The sequence below is a fragment of the Gadus chalcogrammus genome, chromosome 9 (assembly GCF_026213295.1).
Source record: "Gadus chalcogrammus isolate NIFS_2021 chromosome 9, NIFS_Gcha_1.0, whole genome shotgun sequence".
NCBI classification, from domain to species: Eukaryota; Metazoa; Chordata; class Actinopteri; order Gadiformes; family Gadidae; genus Gadus; species Gadus chalcogrammus.
The window spans coordinates 18,962,691-18,983,176 of record NC_079420.1 but is presented as its reverse complement, the minus strand read 5'-3'; the positions used below and the strand labels follow the sequence as shown (position 1 = coordinate 18,983,176).

General features: G+C 48.5%; 2 protein-coding genes across 3 annotated transcripts in view; one reads left to right on the top strand and one right to left on the bottom strand.

Annotated features, from left to right (window-relative positions):
• The first annotated feature begins 324 nt into the window (after positions 1-324).
• Positions 325-4,328, top strand: LOC130388984 (homeobox protein DBX1-B-like). Its single transcript, XM_056598632.1, has 4 exons — positions 325-703; positions 1,154-1,237; positions 3,491-3,693; positions 3,969-4,328. The coding sequence occupies exons 1-4, from the start codon at positions 325-327 to the stop codon at positions 4,326-4,328; spliced, it is 1,026 nt and encodes a 341-aa protein (XP_056454607.1).
• A 1,283-nt stretch (positions 4,329-5,611) lies between these two features.
• Positions 5,612-20,486, bottom strand: part of ckap5 (cytoskeleton associated protein 5) — a 29,822-nt gene continuing 14,947 nt past the window's right edge. The window contains exons 28-44 of one of the 2 annotated variants that reach the window (XM_056598587.1): positions 20,355-20,477; positions 20,067-20,216; positions 19,581-19,784; positions 19,312-19,447; positions 18,614-18,807; positions 17,974-18,140; positions 14,412-14,585; positions 13,988-14,108; positions 13,427-13,606; positions 12,830-13,017; positions 12,550-12,625; positions 11,965-12,153; positions 10,759-10,896; positions 10,434-10,517; positions 9,836-9,995; positions 9,337-9,464; positions 5,612-8,792 (exon numbers count right to left, since the gene is read on the bottom strand). In XM_056598587.1, coding sequence (XP_056454562.1) covers positions 8,511-8,792; positions 9,337-9,464; positions 9,836-9,995; positions 10,434-10,517; positions 10,759-10,896; positions 11,965-12,153; positions 12,550-12,625; positions 12,830-13,017; positions 13,427-13,606; positions 13,988-14,108; positions 14,412-14,585; positions 17,974-18,140; positions 18,614-18,807; positions 19,312-19,447; positions 19,581-19,784; positions 20,067-20,216; positions 20,355-20,477 — 2,694 coding nt within the window. In that variant the 3' untranslated portion in view covers positions 5,612-8,510. The remainder of the gene's footprint in view (positions 8,793-9,336; positions 9,465-9,835; positions 9,996-10,433; positions 10,518-10,758; positions 10,897-11,964; positions 12,154-12,549; positions 12,626-12,829; positions 13,018-13,426; positions 13,607-13,987; positions 14,109-14,411; positions 14,586-17,973; positions 18,141-18,613; positions 18,808-19,311; positions 19,448-19,580; positions 19,785-20,066; positions 20,217-20,354; positions 20,478-20,486) is intronic. The other variant, XM_056598588.1, reaches the window with a different exon arrangement.

Here is a 20,486-nt window from a genome sequence, read left to right as displayed (position 1 = left end):
TGTGTGTGTGTGTGTGTGTGTGTGTGTGTGTGTGTGTGTGTGTGTGTGTGTGTGTGTGTGTGCGCGCGCGCCCTCAAGTGCGTGTTGTCTCGTGCGGCTGCCTTCATGATTCTGGGATGCGCGGCTCGAGCGTCTCTTCGATAAATATCCCTGGAGCAGGACCCGGAGACACAGAGGCACTGAGAGACGGAGCGAAAGAGAGCAACCGTGTTCATCTCTGAACTTGTTTTAAATTTTTAGACAAGCTTATTTTAACGGAAAAAGTGGCCATCCCATTCACGCATTTTTATTTAGTTTAACCCTTTCGGTCCGTCCGGATTGACTATGAATTTCCCCTGCAGCGCCTTGCCCCCTACCCTCTACCCGGGGTTACTACGTCCACCGGCCGGGCTCTCCCTGCCCATGCCCCGGTCCCTTCCGACTAGCTTTCTGGTGGACGACCTCATCCGCCTCAGTCAGCCCGTCACCTACGTGCATCGGACATTCTCTTCGCAGAATTACGCGCCGAGGAGCTCTCGGGACACCTTCTCCCTGCGGGGCTTCGGTCCAGCGGTGCCCCCCCTGACCACAGACCACCGCTCTGCCCTGCAGGCGAACTCCGTGCAGCAGCCCCACCGGGCGGACTCTCCACACACGGACTGCTCAGAGTCCACTTATCTCAAGTTCGGGGTCCGTGCCATCCTGGCACCGTCAACACAGAAAGGTAAGGTTGATTGATTTTTGATTATTGATGATTCATGTTGATCATATGATTATGCCTTTTATGATTATATGATTATTTTTATTATAAAGGGTGTATTACGAGGAGTAGTATGATTAGTATAAGTTTGCATTTATTATTAGAATAGAGTACCAGCATAGAAGCATAATTAAGCTGCATAATTAGGTTGAAAGGCTTCCAGACTTGACAGACTGACAAATCGACTGACCGACGTCTCCTCAGCTCATATCATTGACTAACAGGCTATTATACTTCAGTCACATGGACTGAAATCAGGCACGCCCACATTCAGACCATATAGGCTTCATACAAATTTTAAGTAGGCATAGATAAAATACAAGTTCTAATAATAAGATCGAATCATCGCAATTTATTAGTGTCTCAACCACCTGTCATGTTATCCTATCACAGTCTCCAGAGCCTCCTTTCCAGTCCAGACCTTTCAGGCCAAGTCCTTCCCGCTGCCTTTCTTTGACGGGACGCTGCCACCTTTCCTTCGAGCCTCCTACTTCACAGGTGAGATGACTTTTAAGGTTTTACCAGCAGCAGGCTTAGGCTACCAACGTTAAAACATAATATGTTCCAATAAGGTGTTTGTGGTTGTATCTGAGTCTCTCTCTGTGTGTGTCTCTGTGTGTGTCTCTGTGTGTGTCTCTGTGTGTGTGTGTGTGTGTGTGTGTGTGTGTGTGTGTGTGTGTGTGTGTGTGTGTGTGTGTGTGTGTGTGTGTGTGTGTGTGCAATAGCCCCTATATCATTATCTTTCATTGATTCATGCAATAAGAGAATAACTCCACCGGAGCTCACTGGGCCTACATTTATAGAGGATGAAATAGGCCGACTTTTGATTAAATGGTTTATTATGTTGCGTTAATGCTTTGTGGCCTTTCTTGTGCTGTACGCTCAACATTTAGTCCTACCTGGGTTGAACCCTTCGCGTGACAATCTCAGGGTACCTTCCCAATAACAGATAGCCATGTATAGATAGCTTCGCGATGCATTTAGCGTCAACATTTAGTCTTGGAAACAGGCCTTTTAACGCGGGATCGCCCTGATATGCTCGGAATCAGTTTCGCCGATTCGATTCCCCATTTAGTAACCATACTGACTGCTGACATAAGTACTGGTCGTTCTAATCCACAAATTAGCCCCCGTTTGTCATGCTCGCGATATATCAGGCCCGTTTGTCATGCTCTAAATGCGAGGCGGGTCTCTTCCCAGCTCGAGACCTATAGCGCCTCTTCACGCGCCCTCTTTTTCCCACCGAGCCTTCCGCGCGCCGACAAAGCCCTCAGCACCGTGACCAATAGGGGCGAAAACCACACACACACTCACCCTTTCCCACCCTCAACCCGCACCCACGCACGCGCACGCACGCACAGACGCAGACACCGAATACCCAGTGCACGCAGACGCGCGCGCGCACACACACACACACACACACACGCACGCACGCATTCCGCAACACTGCTGAGCAATGGCTTAGCCATGTTGCTCACAGGCCTTTACCAGTCATGCGCTAATTCTCTATTAGTCTCTTTTCACCGGTTTGAATGTTCTCACAAGACCACAGAGGGGTCGGTACATTTAAATGAGGAGGCTGTGTAAGGTTATGGATTGGGCCAACATACTCTCAGGCTCTTTACATTATACAGGACCAGACTGATGCTTAGCTACATGTCTCAAACATATAGAGAATAAGCTATACAGTTGCAGTGAAAGAAAGCATCGAATGATGACTTAAATGCGTCCTGATGATTTTTCGGATTTGCTTAAGATTTGCTTTGCAGAGGAAAATATAGCATCAGCTACACATTATCATTGAGATTATGCTAGGCCTGAACCTCCATAAACTCATGAATGCATAACAGTGTGCAGCCAAAAGGCCCTTGCATTGTATCTAAGCGTTTAGGTAAACTTTTGAACACTTTCATTCATCCGCATTCCCCATAAATCCCCTCCACCAAATCCCCCCAAGCGCTGTATTGAGTGTTCAATGTCTCCAGTGACGTGACGAAATGATATACAAGTCTTTAACGGGGCCACAATATACTGGGCTGTCGCCGTCTCTTTTACACTCACTTCATTACTACACAATTAGCTCCCTTCTATACAACTGCACCCTATACAACTCTCTTTCATGCCTCATTAAAGGTAGTGTGAGGGGGCTTCCAGGAGGAGGGTCCTTCGCTTTGCCCTTGGCTCTCTGGCCACCGACACACACAAATGGGACCTTTTCTTTCTTTCTTTCTTTCTTTGCTTTGCGGTTTTTGTATCTTTATTCTTTCACATCAGAGTCTCAGCCGAAGCGAACGGTTTTCTGGTCAGGGTTACTGCTTACACTTTTAGGCCTAATGAGTGCACGATAAACAGTCCGATCCTCCCGAAGGGATTCCTCCAGCGTTTCACACCAACCAGCCGACTTGCATGGCCCTCATTGGTTCCTCTGCGTGGATGCTTCAAAAGTTGAACTATTAAAAATAAATACATAACTAACTGAAAGCTCAAATAAGAACTTCCTCCAGCAGCGGTTTTGGCCACTCAAATAGGGGGACAGAGCAAAGACCACCAAATGAAAGCATTTTAACGTATTGTTATTTCACTGGGTAGAAATTGTGCACAATTCTACGAGAATTACATTTCTTTTCCATTTGTAACAATATTTGTTGTTTTAGCTGACAAATTCAGTTATTCTATTACACAAGCAAATGCTATACCTCATTGAGTGAACGTTGAAACTCAAACCACAGCCCTGTTTCCTCTGTGTCACAGCGAGCTCCTCCGTGGTGCCGGTCCCGGGAACCTTCTCCTGGCCCCTGGCCCCCAGAGGGAAGCCCAGGCGGGGAATGCTACGGCGGGCCGTGTTCTCCGACCTCCAGCGTAAAGCTCTGGAGAGAACCTTCCAGAAGCAGAAGTACATCAGCAAGCCAGACCGTAAGAAGCTGGCCAGCAAGCTGGGACTCAAAGACTCTCAGGTAAGGGGGAGGGGCCAAGGGCTCTTCCTAGCTTAACGACAAAAGCGAGGTAGTGGTTTAAACAAAAGCAAAATGATTTAAAAGTGAATTGATCAGTTAACACAAGGTATCTATATCTAGGCGTTTTCATAGGTCAACCAGGGAACGTGGTATTTAGTGTGTCTATGAATGATAGGAATGATATAGTGATGTGTAACATTGTAACATACAAGATAAACCCTTCTATGAACTACTGGATCCACACTCACACTCACACCCCCCCCCCGCGTGTGCAGGTGAAGATCTGGTTCCAGAACCGGAGGATGAAATGGAGGAACTCCAAGGAGAGGGAGCTCCTGTCGACGGGGGGCTGCCGCCAACAGACCCTGCCCGCCAAGACCAACCCTCACCCCGACCTCACTGACGTCGGCGGGGGTGGGGGTGACTACTGCCGGGGCCGGGGGCTGGAGGAGGAGGAGGTGGAGGAGCTGGGCGAGCAGCACCTCCGTCAGCTCACCCAGCACAGCAGCCATCGCCGTGGTGGGACGGGCAACGAGGGGCTCCACCCTGGCGGCCCCCCAAGGCTCTCCTCACCGTCAGACTGCAGCAAGCCATCAGACCTCTCTGGCTCAGACGAGGAAATCACTGTTTCCTAGGGTGTCAGCCAATGGGGAGACTAGTCTATATATGGTATCCTGTGTGTGTGTGTGTGTGTGTGTGTGTGTGTGTGTGTGTGTGTGTGTGTGTGTGTGTGTGTGTGTGTGTGTGTGTTATTCTGAGTGAGGTGTACTGTTCAGGACATATGGCCAACACATTGGTGATTTGAACAGGAAGTTGAGCCAGCTGTAACATGAGGATGTTTTTTGTGATTACCAGCTCTACATGAGAACGTGCTACTTTTATAAAAATGTAACGATATATTAACAAAATATAAAATTGTCCTCGAAATAAAGAGGAGTGTGCCTTAGTTGATAGCCTTGGGTTGAACTTACAGAATGACGCTTGCACTTGTTACTTGTCAAATGGACCTTTCGGCGAAGACCAACAATTCAACGCTTCAATCTCTACAACTGTAGCTGTATTATCTCAGCATATTCTCTTTGTAAATTGTTGGATATTTTTTGGAATGCTGTGAACAGCTTCCATGATGTGAAAAGTACATAATAGTTTAAGTTTTTGTAGATTGAAATGTTTGAAAGGAGACATATTATACCACCAGGTGTGAGTGTGATTAGCCTTACAAGCCGTTTCGAAAACCTATCCCATATGACATCACTAGTGGTATAATATGTCTCCTTTAAACCCCATTGTTTTGATTTTGAGATAAATTGCTATTCTTGAATATATTTTCACAAATAAATCTTACAAAATTCATTTTGCTTCAGCTCATTCAATTATTATTATTATTTATTTTGTGTGTAGACTTGGTCTATCGGAGTTGGTGATGGCTTTAGCTCAATATTGATTACGAGTGTGTTCCATTGGGGGTATTTGTAGTTGTAATATTGTGCTAGATTGGTAGTGCGACTGGTAGGTTCTAGTCCTATTTTGGTGTTATTTTTGCACTGGGGTTCTCAGTTTAGATGCTGTCTCTTTAATGTCCATTTGTGTGTGAGCTGCGTTTTGTCTGTGCCCTAAAGTCACACTATTTTGAGGCTTTGTGACCCATATTTGTATCTCTGTGAAGATCTTTGTGGTTTTGAGACGTTTGACTTTTGTTTGTGCTTTTGTGATGCTATCATGGAATTCAAGTCAGACAGGTTTGTGAAAGAGCCTGTTGCAATGCAACGTTTGGGTTGCACAAAGAAAGACCTTTGTTCAGTTGCGAAGTATTATGGTTTGGTTATTCCGGGTAAATAAAAAGAGGAACTTAAAAATGGTTTAATTGAAAACGGCATTCTGTGTGACAAAATTAAACTGCCCCTCGAGCAGACTTGTGCTCATTCTGAGGAAGATCAGGAAGAGCAAAGTGATTGGTTGTCTGCTGAATCAGAAATTACTCCAGCCAAAGCTTCAGGTTTGAGGGAGCTTGAGTTAAAGCTGCATCTTAGGCGTCTTGAACTAGTGATGGAGGCTATGTATGTCATGTATGTCAGTTAGCAGGAAAATCAAACCAGGTGGTTCACCCGGCACCACTTCAGCCTATTCCGGTTATAGGGGAGCCTTTTGAGACTCATTGTGGACTGTGTAGGCCCTCTACCCAAATCAAAATCTGGCTATCAATGTCTCTTTAACATGTGTTCAAACGCGCGTTATCCTGAGGCAATACCACTGCTTAGCTCAAGGCTGAAGCAGTTGACCAGGAACTAGTGAAATCTGTACTGCCTTTGGTTTATTGAGTTATTCCGTTTCCTTTAAGTTTTCATAGGCTAAACTGAACTACAGCACTGTTCATTTTCAGAAAAATGCATTTTCAAAAAACAGGCCCATGAATTTAGATTGTTAAAAAAAAAACAGGACTTTATTTAAATTTTCCATCATGGATTATACATGGAAAACTGGAGCAACAATGTAAGACTACCAGCAGTTTGAATAAATAAAAAACAATATTATTTATTTCCCCCCACTCAACATTCAGCTACAGAATGATTACAGACAGCACCCTTTGCCATCAAGAACTTCATCAGAAAACAAAAAATATTATCAACTAAGCAGCTTACCGTTATTTTTTTTAGCAATGCAAACTTTATTTACAAGATAAATAAAAATAACTTCATGCCATGCTCTTTAACCATACAAAAAAATTAAACAAGATAACCAAAACCATGTGCGGTGAAATTCCTTCAGTTGGAAGAGCCATAACATAAACTTACATTAAGTTATTATTCTGTGGTAGCTCTGACCGTCTTGGCTGCCCGGTGCTAAATGAGGATTTTTCTGTTAAAACTTATGTTGTGGCGAGCACCTATTCACTGTGAAGACCTCTTTACAAGGGAGACAGTCCATGGTACATTCCATAACATAATCCAAGATAAGTTAAAAATGGCTCTGCCTTTGACCCCTACTCACCAGCTCGACTGTGAGACCAACTGAGGAACTGCTATTAAATCATTCTTGACCGCAGAACAGCGGGAGAACGCAACTCCTGAACTCAACTGAGCTGAACGATATTAACTTATTTACCCGAAACAAATAATTTCAAAAGGCCAGAAGAGGAGACGTATGGTAACATGTTGGTGTCACTTAGGATTGTATAGCAAGTGTGGAACTGGTTTAACACCAGTTTGGTCTGCTCTGCAACAGTTTGTAACGTACTCCACTCACATCAGGGTTGCAGTGAATCAAACCCAGCACTTACACTGGAACCTGCAGTGGTTATAAAAGATAAAAGGGTGCATATCTCATGCAATCTGTCTGTGGTAACATGGCCCCCAAAGAGGCCATGCGTGGGGCCCGGGAACGACAAGTGATTTAAAAGTGCTGACTGTTAAGCGTGAATGCATAACAACTATGTCCTTGCTCAGGAAGAAGAGCGCCAACCTAAAACTAATGAGCAACTCATTGGATGGTCGGCTGTTGATTATTAAACGGTTAGCAAGTCGTTGACAAGCCGCTGAGGGTAGTCATACTAGTCTAGAATAGATTAGCTCGGATACTTGAATTCAAAAAGGTGGAGGGGGGAGCGGGAGGAAGGGACAGACATCTGTCATAACATTCTGGTACCACCAGGGGGCACCAGAATGAAGCCAAGCCTGCTAGTTGCCCTAGCGTTGTGAAGGGACGCAAACAGGTCCAAACATCGGATTCTTTCGATGTTTCAACATTCCTAGGCCAGCTGGGGGCCATCCAGTATCTACACCCGCGTGCCCTCGTTGGGACCGCCCCATGAGGGCTGGCACTGGACTACAAACAAAGTGCACAACTCTTTGTATCCGGCCAAAAAGCGCTTCCATGCTATCCAGTGGTGAGCCATCCCCAGTATATACAAAAACCACGCAACACAATATGAAACAGGAGGAAAAAGGGTTATCCACTAATGGTTCTTATTAATATATACGATGTGGCAAGGTTCTTGGTTATCTTTTACTGTAGGGAGTGTTAATGTACGGGGGGGTCTGCATGTGTGGAAAGAGTAGCCCAGGAGAGCCGAGGGCCCAGAGGTTAGGGTTAGGGCGACCGGCAAGACAACATTGGACCCAACCGAATATAACCCCCTACGGAACAGGGTGGAACATAGTTCAGCCATTGGTTACTAAAACTGTACAACAAAAGTAAATCAGGCAATGCATCTAGACCTACCCGTCCTACCTGTGTGTCCTACACTGTGGATCACGCCAATTTAATTATGCTTCTTCACGATTTACAAATGAAATGCAATGTTTTCCCAAAAATTAAGGACCCAATGTTATGACTGGGTTCAATTACAAATAATGGTTAAAAACACACTAGAACGCATCATACGCTACCTTAACAGATGTTGTCATACCTCACGTGCTCAAACTCGCCATCGACTCGGGGGGGGGGGGGGGTCCTTCAAGCCCACTGGACGGCGAGCGACTCGACCTATCGGACGCCTTGAGTTACAAAAATATGATCCTGAATCCAGGCTTGACACGGGCCGTTGCTTGTTAGGGGATTTATTTATTGGTCAGTTGTAAACAAACTGTGAAAACGGGCGAGCGAGGGAGTGAGAGACCCTGTTGGTTCCGGGGTGAAGCTGGTCTTCAGGGAACCAGAGACACACACACACACACACACACACACACACACACACACACACACACACACACACACACACACACTTCTCTACCATCAGCTGCATTGGGGTGCACAGAGCAGGGGAGCGCGAGATGGAGACCTTTTTAAAAAGTGACAGGTGCGGAACACCGCCGCCCGCCTCACTGCCGGTTGCTCTTGATCCTCTCCAGACGCTTCTTCAGGTCGTCCAGGTTGGCGGAGGGGGAGGCCGAGCGGCCGCGGGGGGGCGAGTGGCCGTGCGGGCTGAGCTCCTGCTGGTACAGCTCCCGGGACTCCTTGAGCTGGGACAGCTTGCTCTGCAGCATGTCGGTGGAGGAGGCCACGGGGGGCTTGGGGGACAGCAGCGAGGAGATGGGCAGACGCTGCTGCTGCTGCTGCTGCTCGTCCTCCGGGCCTCCCACTCCTCCGACTCCACCCAAGCCCTGGGGGGGGGGGGGTCGCAGAGACCAGAGGTACAGAGGGTTAAGCCCTGGCACTTAATGGAAGCCCTTAGGCACAATCCCATTTCTACCCCTTCCCCCTTCCCCTTCCCCCTTGTTTTGAAGGGGTAAGGGGAAGAGGGGAGGGGTAAGGGGTAGAAATGGGATTGGGCCTTATTGTATGCTGTACGTCCTGGCACTTAAAAACAGTTCTTTGCACTGTGCAGCGTCTTTTCCTCACCCTCTTGGTTGAACACGGGGGTGGGTTAACCAAGGAAGTGTAAGTGCTCGGCACTTGTTCCTATGAACATCATCACTGCACCGACAGTGATATATTGTCTTTTCTATTGCTTTTAACAAATGTAGTGATTGTCGCTTTGGATAGAAGCGGCTGCTAAATGTCCGAGATAAATCGAAATGAAGACTCAGTATGAAACACGTGAACATGTAAACTATTGTTGGATTGCAAACACAATGACCTCGGTCATAGGATCCACACAGGTGAGCCGGTGGGCTCCTCTCAGTGTGGGCGCGAGGCCGTGCTGACCTTGGTGTGGTTCTCCAGGCCCTTCCTCTGCCGCAGGATCTTCAGCCTCTCGTAGTACATGGCCGGCTTCAGGTCCTCCCCGTTGTTGCCCCCCAGAGGCCCCGAGTCCACGCCGTGCTGGGGGATCACTGGGCCGACACACGGGACACACGCAAGGGGGTGAGCGACCTCTCACCAGGCCAACCGTCACAACCTCCGAACCAAGTTTTTAATTTCACGACGTGAATAAACACTGAGGGTACAAAGAAATGCAAATGAAAGAAATATAACAACATGGGGTTGACCTACGGGGCTGAAGTCCATTTCTCCGCTTCAATGCCGTCATTCAATTGCCCTATCTTCCATAGATAGAATAAATAAAGGGTCCAGTGAATTAATCCTCAGAGGGAGTAAGCTGAGGCCTCCGCCTCGGGAGAGCCCACTAACAGAACCACGGACCCCCAGCCCTACAGACCCGGGGGCTGGACCCAGGGGGCTTACAGGACCCAGGGGGCGTTACCTGCCGTGGTCTGGATGCGGCCCTTGCCCTCGCGCTCCGACTCGATCATGCGCAGGCCCCGCTCCACGTAGCTCTGGAAGAACTGAGACGTGTTCCTCAGGAAGGGCTCCAGGTCCGCGTCCGAGTACTGCTGCTTGTACTCATACAGCTCCGTCAGACCCTGGGACGCACACACACACACACACAGTCAGTTTGGTAGAGAAACAGCCTGGAGGTGTTAGTATTTAGTGAACAAGGGATCCATCACGGAACAAGGCAAAGTGAACGCAGGCCCTTAAGGATAAAGTTCTCCCAAGCCATTAGTGCAGTTCCATAGGGCCACATTAATCCTGGATCCAGCAGTGCTGCTCTGTTGTGGCAGGACTTCAGGGGAGACAGCAGAGCCTGGGCTAGAAACTAGTAACCGCAGTGGGAGTTATGCCTTGTCTCTTGGTTGGTTAGGGAAATATTCTCTCAAGCATACACTTTGCGAGGGGAGGAATCTAATTTAGATATGAATCCAAAGTGGGATTTGACAGATTAGCTCACAATAGAATAGAGGCGACACCACCAACCCACTGAGCTGACAACAAACGGGAACTAAGAGAGAAGATCTGACCTCCTTGGTGTTCTCCTTGGAGCCGATCTTCTTGAAGATCTCCGACAGGATGTCGCTCACTTTGGCCTTCGACATCCGATCCTCCTGGGCAGAAGAAAATCAAGAGCAGAGAATGGAGTTTTGCATCCAGTGATAAGCTAGGAATAAGATCATGATTCAGAAGACAATAAATACAACATGTAACAGATACAGTCATCAGATATCGTGGAAACAAATGGGCAGGTATGGGGGTTCCAAAGTAAGGACAGTCCATCAGTCACCGGACGATCCCATACTGGTGTGTCTGGGTGGGGGGGCTAACCTCTAGGGGGGGGTGATGACCTACCGTACGCGGGCCGCTCTTCTCGTTGCCCCGGTCGCTCTTGATCCCCGACAGGTTCCCAGAATGCTTCACCACCCGCCTCAGGTGGGCCTCCAGCTCAGACTCGTTGCGGTTCTCGATCATGGACAGGTGGTCCAGGATCTGAAGGTCAAACAGCACAAACAAACGATGACGAGAACATCGGTAATAATACACAAATACATACAACTGGTAAAAGCTGGATTGCAAGCGTTTGCAAAGAACAATGAGGGTAAACAAAATGTACAAGAGTACTTGAAATGTGTTTACGTGTCGTATTAAGCAAGATAGCCTGGGGCCGGTTGCACCAACTGGGCGTAACTAAGCCTGGTCGTAACTGCTAAGTAGGTCTTAGTTACGACCTGGCGTTAGAATGGAACTAACGCCGGTTGCACCAAAGGGACTTACGCCTGGTCTTAACTACGCCCGGTCTTAGTCATGCGCGGCCATGTGAATGTTCCATGGTATGCGCATATCACCGCGTTGCTAGGATACCTCTTGACAACAGCTGTTTACTATTTTACTTGACATGCTGTTGGACACCGAAATAAATAATTCATTCGTTCACTCATTGTCATTCATCAATTGTGTTAATGCCTAACAATAAAACACTGCAAACGAATATAATTAAAATATGTATTTGTAATGTCTGGTTTACGACGAGCAGGCATTTAGACGGGAATGGTTCTGTAGGAGAGATTTGTTTAATGTGTCGGCCTATATAAAACATATAAACATAGTTAAAACAACATTCACAACTGATTATAAGTTGAGAACGGACTAATCGGCCAGCGATATCTTCCCGACAGGCAGTCGATCTGTGAACACTGATCATATCGCCGGCTGTGCTTTGAAATGCAGTTTAGCGAAGCGTTGCAAGGATGGTGGTAAAGCTGCATTGGATTGGATGTAATTGCTATAGAAACAGCCTGGAATTTCAACTCTACGCCTGCCCCTGACCAGGCGTAGGATTTACGCCTGGTCTTAGTGAAAAGAACGCTAAGCCCAGTTGGTGCAACCGGCGTAACGGTTAGGTTGGACTTAGAACGCCAAGTTACGACCAGGCGTAGTTACGACCAGGCTTACGCCCAGTTGGTGCAACCGGCCCCAGGAGCCTAATTCTTAAAAAAAGACATGCAGATGTCCAGTTTGTGCTATATAGTGTGTGTGCGCGTGTGCGTGCGCCCGTACCTTAGCGCCCGTGAGCTTGCAGAGTGTGTGCAGCAGGGTCTTGAGGGTCCGGTGGGGCACGTCGCTCTTCAGCTGCTTGAGCTTGTCCTTGGGGAACACCTTCATGAAGTTGTGCACGTCCAGCAGGATGCGGTCCAGATTGATGCTGTTGATGCTCTCTGGGAGGTAGCGGATCATCCTCCACAGACACTGGTGGGTGGATGAATGAATGAATGAAAGAATGAATGAATGAATGAATGAATGAATGAATGAATGAATGAGACAACACCCTGGGAGAACGGCCACACACGTCGGCTCTCCAGTTGGCAGTCAAGATTTTTGGGTCATAGTTTGATTTAACATCATCAAGAAATTAGGGTTTCTCATGCGAGAAGTGGTACAAAAAATGTAGATCAGCCTAGGTTACGGTGTAGCTACCTTGATTTAGGACTCTACAGTTGTAAAACGCTCCCTCTCAATATGGGGAAATACCCCCAACATAAATCCCATGATGCATTCTGATATTCAAACCCTAGATCTGATTTTATGGTGGCTGAGTCCCGTATGGGGTAGGGGCGCATCCACGTGTTTCCGACCGCTGCCTACCTTCATGACCAGCTCGGAGAACATTGGAGAGCCACCCGTGGTTATCAGACTGTCCTGGAGGAGGACGAGGAGAGCACTGTGGAGGAGGGAGGAGAGACGAGAGACGCAACAACACTGAGTTCATGATCGAGGATTTCCGAATCCTTCAACGAGAAGGACACATATCTACTCTCATCCAAATCCAGACAACAACAAAGAACCCACACCACCACCACCACCACCCATACAGACCCGTACAGCCCTCCACACAGCCAGCCGCCCCCCCCCCCCTCCCCCTCACCTGAGTATGTTGGTCTGGTCGGAGCGCTCCAGCACGCGCACCATCAGCAGGTTGACCGAGCGGATGAGCTGCTGGCCGTCCTCGATGTCCTCCACGCGGCCGTCCAGCATCAGCGTGATCAGGCCGTGCATCAGGTCCTTCAGCACGCCCATGGACGCCTCCCGGGCCAGGGACTCCATGAAGAACAGCTGACAGGGGCCGCACCGATGCACAGCAGGTGGGTGGGTGAGGGGAGGGGGGGGGAGAGAGAGGTAGGGGGAGACGGAGAGAGAGAGAGGTAGAAAGAGAGATACTCATGTGGATGAGGGAGACAGAGTGAACGTCGCCTTACATCATACCTGAATTTGGAAGCGCTGCACATTTTCCAACGTAACATCGCGTCACGTTCCGCCTGTCTCAACGGGTTTTTATGAGTCTGGTTAGAAACGCCAAAATGCTGTTTCGACGCTTGTCACTGTTTATGCATGCCCAACATATTTTTTTTTATAAAACAACAATAAGACCACAATGACGGCATATGAAATCAGATTGAGCCTCAATCCCTGTTCAGCGCGTTCACGGCGGACCACGGCCGTGCCACGGGGCAGGTGCACTCACAGACAGCATGTTGCCGATGATGCAGCTGTACAGCTTGAAGATGTCCTTCTTGTCCAGGCGCTCGTCCGCCATGTGCGTGTTGTAGGTGAGCCGCAGCTGCATGAAGGTGGCGATGAGGAACTGGTCGATGTGGCCCGACATCACCTCCGCCTTGTCCTCCTGCCGCAGCACCTCGTCTATCTACAGCGGGTCAAAGGTCAGGGTTAACAAAGAGGAGAGGTGGTCTGAATAGAAACGCCGGAGATAAGGAGGACCCATTCCAATGGGTTGTGTGGATAATTTGTTCAATTATATTATGATTTCCCCTAGTATTTATTAGTAGTTAAATGTGAATATGAATTCTTGACAGACGTACAGCATTTGTTCAGATATTAATACTTGCTCAATAATGTTGGACTATGTCGCTACTCCCTGGGCGGCAAATAACTCCAACACGATTCAGATGGAGAAGTGACACCAGTTTCTATTTAAGCATAGGTGTTGTGCGTGTGTTCCAAACAAACAACGTGTGTGTTCCATACAAACAACGTGTGTGTGTGTGTGTGTGTGTGTGTTCCCTACCTGAGCCAGTGCCTGTATGCTGGTGTTGATGTCCCCACTGGCCACTTGGGAGATGACAAAGTTTATGGTGGAGGCCGTGCTGTTGTGGAGCTCATCGTAGTGGGGGGAGACCGAGCGCATCCTGGGGAAGCAACACACATACACACTTAAAGCAAATACATCATAGCAAAGGCCCTTAAAAACACAACCAATCATTTGGCCACTCATTTTGCCGACATTTTGGACAAAGCAAAGTACAGTGAATGTTGACATACACACAATATCACATATGTTCATGTTCATCAGGTAGACTGTAGTCATTGGGGAATGAACCCAGAACCATCCCAGCTGACCGCTGAACCACTACCCTGCCCTGCCCTCTGAACCATTAGTGGTGGTGCTTGCATACGCATGCTTGTGCGTGTGCGTGTACGTGCGCGCTCACTTGGGCTCGGGCATCACGATGGGCTCCAGCAGCTCCTCCAGCTTGTGCTGCACCAGGTCGGGCAGGTCGCCCACGCGGCCCTGGTCCGTCTCGATCATGTCCAGGTCCAGCTGGAACTCCCGGGGGATGCTGGGGTGGGAGGGCTCGTTGTGCTGCGCATTCTGACGCGCTTGGCTGGACGGGGGTCGGCAGAACGAGGTGGGGCAGGGGCGGGGGGGGGGGGGGGGGGGGGGAAAGAAAGAAAGAAAGAAAGAAAGAAAGAAAGAAAGAAAGAAAGAAAGAAAGAAAATAAAATAAAGAAATTGAGAGAGAGAGAGAATGTACACGAGAGAGAGACAGATGAGGTAAAGCGATGGAGGAAGGTGAGCAAAGATTTAAGAGTGAAGCAGGATGAATGACAGGAGAGAAATAAAAAAAATGTAATAGAGGTCGGAGAGGTTACGGAACGAGAGAAGACATTAGATGGATCCAACAGGGGACAGCGGAGGAGGGAGGTAAAAGTGATGAGGGGAGAGAGGTTAGAGTGAATGAGATTGGGTCGGGGAGAGAAGGAGGAGAGTAAAGTTAGACAGCTGCATGAGAGATCAGTGCCTCTAAGCTCCAGTCCTCACTGAATCAAACGCAGGCTCAGTGCCGCTCGCTGCCTTCCAGTACAATCACCTCAGCTCCGGCCGGGAGACGCTTATGTTCCCGCAGGCAAAGCAAGGAGGCGTGAGACTATTTATCATAATGATAACACTCTGGAGGCGTTCCACATTAAGAATTTACAAAATCTTTGTTGCATAAATCCAATCCCATCTATAGTCTGCATCACAGCAGAATAAGTAAGGCTGCGTTTAGATATTTAAATGGCCTGAAACACAGCCTTGGGACGTGCACAGCATAATACATAAACAATAGGATAATGGGTAGTAGGCATAGAGGGAGTCACTCGAGACCTAAATTGTACCTACAAATGCATTTGGACTAATGGGACTGGAGCTAATTAGCACTGATCTGAAACAACAACAGAACAATCAAACCATCCCACTCCCGCCCACCATTAGAGCTTTAAAGAGGTGCCTTGATATCCAAACAATTTCATAGCATTCTTTTCCACTTCGTATTAGTTGGATAGTGCTGATGGAAATAAACAAGGTTAGCTTTATTTTCTCTGAACTTTGTAGCTTACCGGAGTTACGATTAGTTTTGCGTTGCCACCTCTTATAATGAACAAATTAAATAGCTGGTTATTGATTATCACTAGAAAGCTATGCTATAAAATCCTGTGATAAACAGCACAGAAAGTGCAAAATATCAAGGTATGTCTTCAAACGTGTCCCTCACGGCCTCCAGATCCCTGAAGTCCTGTGATGCTGTCAGAACCCGATGCAGGTGAGTGGCACACAGACAGGGGGCGTGGCTGGGGTGCTGTGTTGCAGCTGCTATAAGGATGGACTGCATAACTTTCTACAGAGCTGGCGGAACCACAGACACACTGAAACACGCGGCGGGAGCCTACAAGGTTGACCTGACTGACAGAGAGGTTGGGCGTCTATAGCCATGGGGAGGAGCACAGACGAGAATATTTTGGGCTAGGTATGAACTTTGGGATGATGCTGTCAAAAACAATAAGCAGTGATGAAAGGCGCATGCAGTATTATTCGTTAAACAATTGACATTCACAAAAAAATTTGGATTTGGGTTCTGTTGTTGTTGAAAAACCTTTTGTGGGAATTTGTGGCGGATTGGCAAGTTGTTTCACTTCATGTATGAGCAGCAGGCGAAGGCATCTAGTTCTGTATGCCCCAGCAGTGCAATGCTATGATGGTTAAGGGCTTGGTCATCTTTCTTGCTTAAAACTATGTAAACTACATCTGCTGTACTTGGACCAGCCAGTGATGCAAAACCAGATAACTTGATGCAGGGATTACACTGGCACGTACATGTTTGTACAAAAAAATTGTTCAGTGGCTTTATCTTGGGTGCGACTAGCCAAGTCTCTGGGAGTGCATTGTACACGTCTTCAAATAAAGATATCAGGTCATAACGGAGGCCATTAAAAGGAAGAGGCCTCAAGCCTAGCAGGGGCATAGTTCTGAATCCACAAGATTTCCTATTCAGGAAGGCAGAAGGCTGTGTGGCGGAGACAGAGACACTGAACTTCAACCAAAGGGACGATGGGGACATCTCCATTATTCCTCTGTTCCTTTGTATGAACGGGAAGTTATGCAACAGTGAATGCTTTGTTTGGGGGGCGGGGGCGGGGGGGGGGGGGGGGGGTGGAGGACTGAAACAGGGGAAGGCGGGGTGCGCTCACATTTCGATGATTATATGCTTGCAAACAAATGCGATTCGTTTCGTACATGTTTGTGTCCAAAAGTGCCAGACAATGATTAAAAGCGCTCCAGCGGTTTGTCCATGTAGGTTAATTGAGTGAGGCGGATATAACCGTGTGCAAATGTACATTCCAGGCGGAGTAGTCCAGACAACAGCGGGGGAGGAGGAGGGGGGGGGGAACTGGTACTCACATCCTATACGTGCGATACATTATTCTGCTCCGCAAAAGGAAGGCAGGCAGAGAAAAAGGAACCCAGATCACACAGAAGACGTGAAGAGGAGACACACACAGAGAGTTAAGAGGCAGGCGGACAGACAAACATAGAGAAACAAAGACAAACAGAGAGAAACGCGCCACAAGTTTTGACCAGCAGAGAGACAAACAGCAGGCCTGTAGGCCGGGAATCATAATCAATCAGAGCGTTGCTTGCCCAGGCACAATGTTTAAACTGCTTGCTAAGGGAGCGTGGATGTGCAGCAGCAGAGTCAATACTTCAATACTAGGGGGGCAAATACATATTGAAGCATTTCTCCCTCACACCCAGATCCATTACATGCTTGATATATAGTACTTGTGCCTGAGAGAGCAAACGTACATGCAATACGTTGAAAATAATAGTAGAGAAAGGCAAGGATAGATCGATTAGTCGTTGATTTTCTGAGGAAAAACAGCCCGTCAGTCAAGGTTTATGAGGGGAGCTGTCACAGACTCACACCAATTATCCTTGAGGATCGAGAGGTCTGCCATGGTTGTCAGTCATAAAGAAGATGCCCGAGGGCAGAATGGTATACAACATGCTGTTCACCGTCTTATCTAAATGGCCTTACTGTGCTACACATGATCAAGCCTGGCAAAAAAGGTTAGCGGAGGTTGAGGTTAGTATGATAAAGAGAGTACTATTCGCACCGTGCTTGGCTGGGGGGGGGGGAAACGGCATAGAGTTTAGGACAAGAACAGCAACATCCCAGAATTGTTTTCCCTAAAAACAGGTTTCTGTTATTCGCAGTCACAAATGAACACCTGATCACATCCAACTTTTTATACCAGCCGGAAAAAAATGCTATAACATGGTGTGTAATGTTAGTTCAACGATTTTCTTAGGATGACATCTAAGCCATATACTCACTCCTCCCTAATCAGAGAGCCGCCCTATGCTGAACGCCCAACTCTACCCTGATGGACCGCTAACTCTAACCCACGACCAGAGCTGAACTCCACCATGAAGCCCCCGACTGAGCCTACTTGAGTTTGTTGGGGTCCTCCTGGGCGGGCTTGCGCAGGAAGGTGGCGGTGGAGTTGGGGGGCTGGGTGCGCTCCGGGGCGCTCTGCTTGGCGGGGGCGGCGGCGGGGGTCTTCTTGGCCGAGCGCTTGATCCGCTCCTCCAGCATGCTCATCTCCTTCTCCGATAGCTGCAGTGGGGGAGGGGGGGGGGGTACATGGTTCTCTATTAGTCTGCGCCAGTACGCGCCTATTGCTGATATGAGGGATTCATATATACTTGTTTGTTTGTGACGATTACTTTTTTTGCAAATAAAACAACAGTTCCAAGATATGGGCCATAAAACAATAATCAAAACTAAGAAAATCGAATTCTAACCTTAAAACCATTCTTAGTAATAGTGACCAAGCACTGACTTTACCCTGAATCAGATTTTAAGGTAACCTTAAAATCTGATTCAGGGTACATCACATACACCATGTTAAGCTAACCTGACATGCTAGCACAAATGCTGTTCAATTGAGTTCTTCCAAGAGTTACAGTTTGTAACGGTAACAGTCAAGAGGCAAACTGTTGCATGCGTAATGTTGACAATGAATCGAGGAACCCAGAACTCCCTATAAACCCCTCTGATGTTATACGTCGCCGTCCACCACGACTCACATTTCCGATGAGCTTGTAGACCTGCTCGCCGCAGACGTTGTAGACGGCGACCACGGTGTTGAGGGCGGCGTTGCGCACCGAGGTGTCCCGGTCGCCGATGTGCACGGCGATCTCCTTCAGGCACTTGGCCGGCGTGGGCTGGCACACGGTCAGACCGTTGCCCTCGATCAGCAGGCCCAGCTCCTCCAGACACTCTGCAGACCGGGGGCGGAGGGCACAGTCAGGGGCGGGTCATCTGGTCTGACACTCCCTTGAGGTTAATGCGCCGGAATTGATATAAGAGACCGTTCACGAGCCCGAGACAAGTCTCAGGACTTCTAAGGACAAGCCTCGAGTCAAGTCACTGCGTGTGCGACTTAAGTTTTGACTCGAGTCCAAGCCGCAAACTAGAGTCTGCATCTCTGGCACGGACATAGCGTTATTTTACAGCCTTGAGGAGCGACGCTTGAAAACGTGTCTGATCTAGTTGGTGGAAAGCAAGCTAAAGGAAAAGAGCGTATCTCTGAGGTGTGCCATTAACTGTGGTTGGATGAGCAAAGAGACAGCTTTTGTAGAGCTATACTGAAGGTTAACCCTAAGGGAGCAAGAGAGCTTTTCTACATGGGCTGACTTGTAACACGCGTAGTATTATGCTTTATCCGCCAGTTGGTTGGGTCAAATCAACCGCAGAGAACCAGAACAGAGCCGGTGGGTCTCACCGGATCTCTGCTTGGAGTTCTTGGACTTGGTACCGTCCATGAGCAAGGGGAAGACCTTGGCGGCGGGGTACACCTTGCACAGCAGGGTCAGGATGGTGCGCACGTCTTTACGGACCCCGTCCTTGGACTCCCCCATCTGCACCAGAGTGCCGTCAGCAGGAGCGAGAAGGAGACAGAGAGAGGAGGAGGAGCGTTCAACAAAGCAAATCAGCAGCTTTCCCTCCCTGGGAGGTGGCTGGAAACAGACGGGGACCGGTGGGAACGCTGACCTTGAGGATGAGGTAGGGGACGAAGGAGCTGGCCTCGTACTCGCTGAGGTGGAAGCCCTGCGCGCTGAGCATGGCGAACAGCAGCTTCAGGTACTCCAGCACCTTCATCAGCACAGTGGTGTTGGTGTCGAAGAAGCGCAGCGTGAACCACTTGAGGATCAGGTCCAGGCAGCCGATGGTCGCCTCGCTCTCGCTCTCCAACCTCTGGAGACACAGACGGACGCGGTGTGTTTGACTCGCAGCCGACGGGGTCCCGGGTTTGACCCCAGATGTACACAGTAGACTTAATTAATGCTCATTCAGTAGACCCCAATCCCAAAGATTTTCCTTCGATAAAAGCCTTTGCTAAACGATTAAATGGTAGATATTAAATTGTTTAAAAAAAAGAAAAAACAGACACTGTGCCGATGACATCGATAACTTCCCGCCCTTGGACCTCAGCTATAGGTCTAAGGTCGTCAACAGAAAGACTCAAGTCTCCCCAACCTCCATCATGACGCCGATGGCCTTGACGTGTCTCTGGAAGTCAAAGTGGAAGATCTCGTCCTGCAGCCACTTGGCGAAGCAGGTGGACATCTGGGCCTTGAGCTGGTCCAGGTACTCGTCCCGGGGGGTGGTGAAGTTCCACTTCAGGATCTGGGGGGAAGGGGGGCGTGAACACAGAGCGGGTGAGACTCTACATTACGGACATCTTCTGTAGGACTTTGACCCAGTATGGGTGTGTGACGCAGGACAAACGTGTTGAACGAGGACGGGTGGTCTGATGGGCTGTACCTTCAGCTGCTTCTCCTCTTTGCTCCGCTGCTCCTTGGCGTTGGGGATCAGGGTGAAGATGGGTCCCGACCGGTCCTCTTCCTCCTTCATGCCTTTGGCAGCAGGCTTCTTACCCGCTGTCCCCTGGGAAAA

Excerpts from the sequence above, each read along its gene's own strand:
- LOC130388984 (XM_056598632.1), top strand. The coding sequence starts at position 325 with ATGAATTTCCCCTGCAGCGCCTTGCCCCCTACCCTCTACCCGGGGTTA. Across the intron at positions 704-1,153 it reads GGCACCGTCAACACAGAAAG|TCCAGACCTTTCAGGCCAAG; the intron begins GTAAGGTTGATT and ends CCTCCTTTCCAG. Across the intron at positions 1,238-3,490 it reads TCGAGCCTCCTACTTCACAG|CGAGCTCCTCCGTGGTGCCG; the intron begins GTGAGATGACTT and ends TCTGTGTCACAG.